Source organism: Ammospiza caudacuta, chromosome 7, assembly GCF_027887145.1.
Source record: "Ammospiza caudacuta isolate bAmmCau1 chromosome 7, bAmmCau1.pri, whole genome shotgun sequence".
Classification (NCBI taxonomy): domain Eukaryota; kingdom Metazoa; phylum Chordata; class Aves; order Passeriformes; family Passerellidae; genus Ammospiza; species Ammospiza caudacuta.
In genome coordinates, this window is record NC_080599.1 from 37,508,708 (window position 1) to 37,517,419 (window position 8,712).

Genomic DNA, 8,712 nt, shown 5'->3' on the forward strand with positions numbered 1-8,712 from the left:
CCGTTCAAACGCGCCGCGTGCGCCGCCGCCAATCAGCGCCGGGGGCTTTAACTCGACGGCCAATAGAAGGCGGGAAGGGCGGGGCGCGAGGCGGGGCGCCGCGCGGGCCAATCGGCGGCCTCGCCGGCAGCACGCGGCGTTGCCAGGGCAGCGGCGCGGGCATGGCCGCTCGCCGCGGAGAGCGAGACCCGCCGGACGCGCGGCAGAACCTCCTCCGGGCAGAGCGGGCCAAGAAGGAGCGCCGCTGGCAGCTGCTCTTCACCCAGTACACTGTGAACCCCGTCCATCCCGGTGAGGCCTCCCGGCCAGTCACAGGGAATCGGAGTAAAGCCCCGGGGGCAAAACAAGCGGTGAGGGGAGTGGGGGGCCGGGGCAGGCCCGCAGCGCTCAGCTGCACTCAGGGACGAACAGCCGCAGCCAGGCTGGCAGAGCGGCCAGCGAGAGGGTAAAGCTGCAAAGGGCAACTGGAGCACTTCCCTTTTGCACACTCAGAGACAGAACCGAGACATGACCCGCTTGCCCAGATGGTGCCTTCAGTAACCACGTACAAGTGAGGCAACTATTTAGGGTGTGGAATTTACAAATTCAGTGTAAATACAGAGCCAAGATGGGGTAGAGGGCCCCAACACTACACCCTGTTCCTTCAGGTCCTGATCACTTTCTACCTGCTAATTCACAGTCTGTGCTAGCACAGGCAGGTGATGTAAATAGATTCTTTCAGGTCCAAGTTTTTCAATAAAACAACAAAGAAAAATGATTTCTGAGACTTGGCACTGTGCAGGCCATCCCGTGGCTGGGGTGGGACTCTGATATGGCAAGCACAGGCAGCATCCTATTGAAGGGTCTTTAGCACAGTTAATGCCCTTCCCTGCCTAGAAGTTGCCATTAATCAGTGTTTCTGACTCATTTTCTTCTATGCACAAGCAGTTCAATCATACATATTCTATACTTGGCTGTGATGCCAAATTCACATTAAAGTCATTCACCTGTCTCATTTCTCTGCAGTCCACATGGTCTCTAGGAAGCCAATGTCTTGGCACGAGAACATACAGGAGCCCATAGATGGTAAGAAGTCTCTGAAAAGCTTGTGGTAACTACATAAGAAAATTAACACGTAAGTTTTAATAATTGTAACCAGTCTAAAATATGATGTATGTGGAAACACCTCTGTGACCATATAAGTTAAACTCATTAATGATTTTTGTTTGTAAAGCAGGTTTTTCCCACTTTAAAGCCCTTTCCCATTACTTTCTATTTTCAGCACAAGTTTGCATCGATGCAATTATGGTCTTATTTTTGTTTTTAATTAAAATATGGAACAACTGTAAAATAGATAAAATTCCTTATATTCATACTATAAAATTTTGGTTGAGAATCTAAACATCTCAGGAAAACAAAAATACCTAGAAGCATGTTGCCTGCCATTGCAGATTCTACCCAACCACCATGCAGATTAAACCTCTGAAATGACTGCCCAGTCTTACTTTAGAGTACTGGTAAGAGCCCTTATAGCAGCTGCTCCCTTATTTCTAACACACTAATTGTGTCTAAAAACCTTAATGCTCAGGTAAGGTTGGCTGCTCTATTCAAGGACTGGGAAGGGTGGCAGACCAAACCAGAGAAAGGCTGTAGGTCTCAGGCAACTGAGAAAGTCGAGAGCTGTCATGGAGCACTGGTTTGTACATGATGTGGTGTAGGAAAAGCAAGATGCTGCAGTACAGTAGGCAGGGATACAGAATTACAGGATAGTACTGTCAGGCAAATCCTGAAACTTCCTCAGGAAATATTTGAGTAGAAATGTCACTGTGCATTCTGACAGTATCATTCACAGAAGCACAGGGGCTGTTTTTAAACACACTTTCATTTGTATTTGTGTCCCGTTTTTTAAAACAACAGATGAATTCCTGAAACTTCTTCACCGTGCAGCAGAGGTGCCAAGAGAGAAATACTCAGAGCCACAAACTGAAAGCCAAGTAATTGGCTGGAATACAAAACCTTTGGTGAGTAGGATGCTTGAAGACAGCCCTTTAAAGGATTCAGAGATGTTAAGCCTGCCACACTGAAAAATACTCAAGCAGGAAAACAATTTGTGACAAACAAGGAAAACAAGAATTACAGGGAATGAGCAGAGCTGTTCACAGAAAATAACTTTTTAAAATTTACACCTAAGAGGACTCTTCACACTGGCAGAAACTCGTGAACAGAGAAGCAGTACACTTCCCCTGAGAAACCTGGCTGCAAAACATCTACAGAGACAGTGGCAGCACACTGCCAAGTGCCACAGGTGTACTCAGGGCTGTTTATTAAAGTGCTCAGCCATGAGAAATGGTGTAGTGATGTACTGAAGTACTGTGAAAAGAAACGTGCTGCTGCACAGCATCTTTCAAAGTAATTGCAAGCAGAACCATAAAATTAATAATCTTTTAAGTATACCCAAAGCAGATACACCAGTGAGGATTCATCTGGGGAATTGTGAATAAACAGGAGGAGAAGGAATATTATTAACAAGCTGAGACATCAATCATATCTGGCAAACAGCTGTGATGATGACTGACTTTGCAATTAGCGTTTTGGGAAAGGCAAATTTTGGCCTGTTATAAAGAAAACTAAGATAAATAAGAAAATAAGACAGTCTTCATTGACTTTTCATAATATATATCAAGTAAAGTAGTTAGTAATGACAAGAGCGGAGACAGACATCCCAGCTGGGCTCTGTGGTACTAAGGAACTGCTGGTAGGATTAGTCTGGCAGGGTGGAGGCAAATAAACTTGTGTGTAGGGAAGCAAGTTTGATTATTAGAGTCAGAACTGATGATGTTGTTTAATTTGTTAAGTTTTCCTTATTCGGCAGGTTTGACCATAACAAAGCAGAGAACAGTACAGTGGTACCCTGCTCTTCTGTCATTTGGACACTTCTCAGCAGTGGAACACCACACATCACTCCCCCAGGAGGGACTCCTACTGCTGATTTTAGTAAAAGCCCATGACTGTTTGTGATTCTTGTTTCCCAGGTTCCTTTTGACCGCAGTGATACCAGATTCTACTTCCCACGCCAGACAACTGAAATTACCATCCTTGGCTACCCTGCACCACGGGGACAGATGCCTAAAGGCCAGAACAACATCTAATGTGTTAGGTCCTGTTTGTTATCTAGCAAGTCTGGCAGATTGCTAGTGACAGACAATAGAAAAGAGAAGTTCAATCTGTCCAGATTTACAACCTGACAACAGTGTCACAAATAAACCTATCTGTAAGGCTCTGTATTTGTCTCATTGCTGTTCCTATACCCATCTACGCAGATAATCTAAAAAACCACTCTAACATCTCAAAAAGCTTCAGACTTCTTATTTTGACATTGGCAACATGACCCAGAACTCAAGGTCACCAACTTCATCTTAACAGTAGTGGTGGGAAAAGCTGTCAGAATAAAGGGGACAAAGGGCAGACTTCAGCCACCATTCACTGAACAGCTAAATATGAGTTACACATAGTTCTGTGCAAACCACTTAATGCATTCACACAAAACAGGTTTAAGTAGAAAACAATCCTTCAACAAAACAGACAGTAAGAAAAAAATTAAGTGATAAGGCACTGTTTCCACTGGCTTTTTTTCCTTGCCACTGTAAAACATGCAGCTTGCTCCACAGTTAACTGCTAGATGACAGCAGAAACATATCTTGCAACACAAAGAAACACAGGAACCCCTTTGGGGAGCACAGTTCTCTTAGCGGGCTCGGTTCTTCATTTTCTGCCTTGCTCTCTTTCCAGGTCTCTTCTGAAAAAAAAAAAAAAAAAACAGATTCAGATTTTTATTTTTATGTTCTCCATCTTTGTTTTAGCTCTATAACTTGGGGAGGATACCAAAGAGAGGGTATTTGTCAGAATGTCTGGACAAGAAGGTTTTGGCACACAGGTAGCAAACAGAACTTTTTAACTCCCTTTCTGATTTTCCTGCTGATACCAAACCACTGTCCCCAACTCTGTTAGTAATTGAATTATGCTTAGCTCCCAAAGACAGGCATCACTTCCTGATGCTGGAGACACATATCATGCACTCATCTCTCCCTGACAGACATGGCATGGCTTCCAAGCCAACCAGGATCGTTTTCCTGCAACATTTTACTTACATTAAGAGCTTTTTTCCCTCCTTTTCCTCCTCTTCCTCCTTTTCCTGGGCCTTTGTTGTGAGCCACTTTTGCCTGGAAGCTGGATACGTCATTAAAACTCTCCTTTGTGTTCCACTTGGAGCCCTTCTTCTTCCCACCAAAACCAAATTTCTGATTTTTGTATCGTCTTTTGGCATTTGGCCTGAAAAACAACCAAGCAGCATCACTGCCTACATTCCTTGTTCCAGAAAGCTCTCAAGACACACAGATATATACTCATGGTATCCCATCAACCACCATAAACCTTCCCCCTCTTAACAAAGATGCAGAAATCACATTTCAGTCTCTGCTCCATTTTGGCCATAGTTTTCTTCTCTTTAGGGACAGAATACCACCTTGGACTTACTTTAACACTAAATAGAACAGTTTTCCTGTTCCCCAAAATTATCCCCTAAAAAGACTGAAAAATCAGACATTCTGTGTTTAACTCTCTCGTTTCTGGTCTCACCCCTTCTTTGGCCGTTGACTTGTATTGCCTTTTTTATTCCCTTGAGATGACGTCTGCTCTTCATCTAGAAAGTCCAGCTTGTCAGAGAGACCTGCAAGAGTGAAGACATCACAGCTACATCTCAGAAAAGACAAACTGTCAGTCTAAGCAAGTAATAGCAACAGGTCATCCTCACTGAAGAATAGCTGCTTGGGAGGCTTTTCACTGCCACAGGCACACAATTCTGCACAGCAGCAGCTTTCCAACCTCAAGGCCCAGAACTACAGACACAGTGACCACATCACACGGCTCACACACCACTACTGCCCTTACACATTTGTTCTCTTAGACCTTTCTGGTATTTTGTTCTCTTACCTTTCTGGTATTTCTTGACTGCATTCAACATATTTTTCTTCTCCTTCTGTCTCCTCTGCAGAACCTCAACTTGCACCTGAGATTAGAAGCAGAATGTTAGTGTTGTTCCTTGCAGTGTCCCATACTTTTTTTTAAGGTATCCTGTGTTTTGTTCTGTCTTCCTTCAGAGCAGCTAGACAGGAGACTAGACAGATTCTGTGTGTTTTAGCCAGACTCTTGTGGCTGCATTTTTCCAGCCCCCCAGTCAGGCTCCAAATTCTTGTCACAAATCCTTTTGCACATGTCCCTTTTGTAGCTCCTCACCTTCTTGCCATATTTTCTCATTGCACGGAGTTGTTTTGCTTTCTCAGACCTTTCCATTGCTTCCTGTTTACTCTTAAGTTTCTGTCGAATCTAATTAGGGAATAGAAAATCAGAATTTATCAGTAACACAAAAGAAAAAGAAATTTATAATTTCTGTACTGATCTATAGCCCAAATATGGCTAAAAAAGACAAAACTCACACAAGAGAGAAGAAAAAGCCTTATAATGGGCTCTAATGGAACTGAGAGTATCATGTCAGTCTATTTGGGTGTATCAAAAAGACTTAATAGTTTCTTTCTTGTCATTATTAAAAGTAAAGCACTGAAGAAAAGACAACAGTCCTCTAGAAAATATTTTTTCTGTTCCCTCCTTGTTCACAAACATTCTTATAAGGATGCTGCCTTATGGAGAATTACAAAGATTTCAACACAGATCTTAGTGATTCAGTCTAGTGACTCCAGTAAGAGATAAAAACTGTTCTTCAAATGAAATCAGCAAAAGAAGAGAACAGTAATGTGCAGGATTGACTTAAGCCTTAGTACCAGCTAATTATCATTCTTCAGCTTAACCAGAAAGGTTCCATCAGAAAGCAGAACAGTGACCCAATGAGACATGAACCTTCCAACTAGATTCCAGCTCATGTTTCTTTAATTTATACAATGTAGTCTTTTTTCAAAATCTAAACAAAAAAATAGAGTTCAATTTTGAACAAAGACTACAATCAAGAAGGAAATGTGTGAAAGACTTATTTCCTACACCAATATAATTTCCTATCCAAAACAGATTCATTCAATAATATACAATTTAAAATCACAGAAAACCAGAACACGCTGGCAATAAACAAAAGGTGATACTTAAATTAAAAAAAAAAGGATTGCATTAAAGCCACAGTCAACTGCAAGTTTTATGACAAAGAGCAAAAACACAGGTAACTTTACATCCACTAATACACATACTAAGAAAAATCCTCCCTTTTTAATATTAAACACATTCAGGACAAAGTATAAATCATGTTTTTCTACTTTATCATCCAACCTGTTATAAAAATCCCCACCTAAATAAAAAGAAATCTGTCACAAAGTTTCATCTACCCTACCCCACGCTAAAACACACATTACACTGGAAAGAAAACCATTCCCTGCACGTACCTTCTGCATCTGTTGGTCTGATTTGGCCATCTCTGCAAAGTAATCATCCGGCCTCCTTGTGGGAACTTGGAGCTTACGGAGCCGAGGGAGGGCCTCCAGGACAGCCGCCTGCGCCTGCCGGTAGCTGGGAGAGAGCACAGCACACTGTCACTGCCCCAGCTGTCACTGCACTGGCTCTGTCACTGCCCCGGCCCTGTCACTGCCCCAGCCCTGTCACTGCCCCAGCTGTCACTGCCTCGGCCCTGTCACTGCACCAGCTGTCACTGCCCCGGCCCTGTCACTGCACTGGCTCTGTCACTGCCCCGGCCCTGTCACTGCACCAGCTGTCACTGCCCCGGCCCTGTCACTGCACTGGCTCTGTCACTGCCCCGGCCCTGTCACTGCACCAGCTGTCACTGCCCCGGCCCTGTCACTGCACTGGCTCTGTCACTGCCCCGGCCCTGTCACTGCACCAGCTGTCACTGCACCAGCTGTCACTGCCCCAGCTGTCACTGCACTGGCTCTGTCACTGCCCCGGCCCTGTCACTGCACCAGCTGTCACTGCCCCAGCCCCATCACTGCCCCGACCCCTCACTGCCCCGGCCCTGTCACTGCCCTGGCCCTGTCACTGCACCAGCTGTCACTGCCCCGGCCCTGTCACTGCCCCGGCCCTGTCACTGCCCCGGCCCTGTCACTGCACCAGCCCTGTCACTGCACTGGCTCTGTCACTGCCCCGGCCCTGTCACTGCACCAGCTGTCACTGCACCAGCTGTCACTGCCCCAGCTGTCACTGCACTGGCTCTGTCACTGCCCCGGCCCTGTCACTGCACCAGCTGTCACTGCCCCAGCCCCATCACTGCCCCGACCCCTCACTGCCCCGGCCCTGTCACTGCCCTGGCCCTGTCACTGCACCAGCTGTCACTGCCCCGGCCCTGTCACTGCCCCGGCCCTGTCACTGCCCCGGCCCTGTCACTGCACCAGCCCTGTCACTGCACCAGCTGTCACTGCCCCGGCCCTGTCACTGCCTGTTGGGCACCTCACAGTTCTGACACAAACTGCTCACACAAGCAGGCTGATACTGGGATCTAGCAAGCATTGGTCTGGTCTAGCAAACATTCAGTGCTACTGAAAGCAGCTAAGGTACCAGTACAACATTTAACATTTACGTCTTGCACATATAAATTTATCTTATTTCCAGTTATAGCTTTTTATGTTGGAATACAAAAGGCAAAGCAAAGCAAGAGAACTGTAAGAGTACCAAAACAAACCCACAAAAATAAGTCAGTATCTTGTGTTAAAGTGTTAGTCCTGCTGTCAAGGAGCTTTTAAAATAAACTCAGCAAAGGACGAAGTCTGCTATGAAGAGAGAAATTATTCATTTCAAGTCACACAGGAGTTGAATATACTAGCACTAATTTGTAGTTGTTTTGGAAAACATTCAGAGCCATTGAATGTAAAATAACATGGCCAAGAGTATCACAGTGACAGCCAGTGTAGCAGTCTGCAGCAGTCTGTAGCATACTGGTGAAAGAAACATAACTCCAAAAACGCAGCAACACAGTGAGACACGACATGAAATGTCTTTTTGACACTTACAAACTCATCTCTCTCTGGAAATCATTCTCAGGGTCAACGGCATCAGACGTAGAAGCATTCTGAGAAACGGGGTCCGCGACCGGACCCAGAGTCACGTCCAGCCTTTCCACCCAGGCGAGCTGCTGCCTGAATTCGGCCAGGCACTGCTTCAGGCCGTCCTGTGAGAGGAGCCCAGCTCAGCACAGCCGCGCACCGACCGATCCGCACGGCTGGCCCGGCCCAGCGGCCAAGAGACACCGCGGGCTGCTCCTGGGGCCGCCGGGCACACCCGTAGCCCGGCCCGCAGCGCGGAACACCAGAGCCCGCCTGGCCCCGGCCCGCGGCCCCGCCGAGCCCCCCGCGCCCCGCTCCCGGCGCTGGGGCCGCGACCCTGGGGGGGCTTTGCCCGGTCCCCGCGTTCCCGCTCACCGTGTCATTGCGCCGCTTCGGCTGCTCCTCCAGCACAACGTTGAGCCCCGGCTTCAGCGCGCCCTTCGCGAAGGCCTCCTGGAGCTGTGAGAGGGTTCGGTCAGTCCGCGCCGCCGGCACGGGGCGGCCCTTCCCCACCGGGCTCACCACGGCGGCCACGGGCTCACCTCCGAGTCCGAGAGCGAGGAATCCTCCGAGTCCGAGCCGGAGTCCGAGAAGGAGCCACGCCGCGCCACCGCCGCCGCCATCGCTGCCGACCCCGTGCGCCGCTTCCGGCCGCGTGCGCCGCCGCTTCCGGGGCCGCCGGGGC

General features: G+C 47.4%; 2 protein-coding genes across 2 annotated transcripts; one reads left to right on the top strand and one right to left on the bottom strand.

Annotated features, from left to right (window-relative positions):
• Window positions 1-161: 161 nt before the first annotated feature.
• CFAP144 (cilia and flagella associated protein 144) lies at window positions 162-3,194 on the top strand. Its single transcript, XM_058808650.1, has 4 exons — window positions 162-291; window positions 1,006-1,065; window positions 1,897-2,000; window positions 3,012-3,194. The coding sequence occupies exons 1-4, from the start codon at window positions 162-164 to the stop codon at window positions 3,126-3,128; spliced, it is 411 nt and encodes a 136-aa protein (XP_058664633.1). The 3' UTR covers window positions 3,129-3,194.
• A 390-nt stretch (window positions 3,195-3,584) lies between these two features.
• On the bottom strand, window positions 3,585-8,667 carry EBNA1BP2 (EBNA1 binding protein 2). Its single transcript, XM_058808649.1, has 9 exons — window positions 8,570-8,667; window positions 8,403-8,486; window positions 7,995-8,152; window positions 6,420-6,543; window positions 5,272-5,361; window positions 4,969-5,044; window positions 4,615-4,705; window positions 4,128-4,308; window positions 3,585-3,775 (listed from the first exon to the last, which is right to left on the bottom strand). The coding sequence occupies exons 1-9, from the start codon at window positions 8,648-8,650 to the stop codon at window positions 3,725-3,727; spliced, it is 936 nt and encodes a 311-aa protein (XP_058664632.1). The 5' UTR covers window positions 8,651-8,667; the 3' UTR covers window positions 3,585-3,724.
• Between the last annotated feature and the right edge of the window lie 45 nt (window positions 8,668-8,712).

Coding starts and splice junctions, on each gene's coding strand:
- CFAP144 (XM_058808650.1), top strand. CDS start 162: ATGGCCGCTCGCCGCGGAGAGCGAGACCCGCCGGACGCGCGGCAGAAC. Junction 292..1,005: donor TGTGAACCCCGTCCATCCCG/GTGAGGCCTCCC, acceptor ATTTCTCTGCAG/TCCACATGGTCTCTAGGAAG. Junction 2,001..3,011: donor GCTGGAATACAAAACCTTTG/GTGAGTAGGATG, acceptor CTTGTTTCCCAG/GTTCCTTTTGACCGCAGTGA.
- EBNA1BP2 (XM_058808649.1), bottom strand. CDS start 8,650: ATGGCGGCGGCGGTGGCGCGGCGTGGCTCCTTCTCGGACTCCGGCTCG. Junction 5,362..6,419: donor CAGACCAACAGATGCAGAAG/GTACGTGCAGGG, acceptor TTCCCTAATTAG/ATTCGACAGAAACTTAAGAG. Junction 4,706..4,968: donor AGTCAAGAAATACCAGAAAG/GTAAGAGAACAA, acceptor TCACTCTTGCAG/GTCTCTCTGACAAGCTGGAC.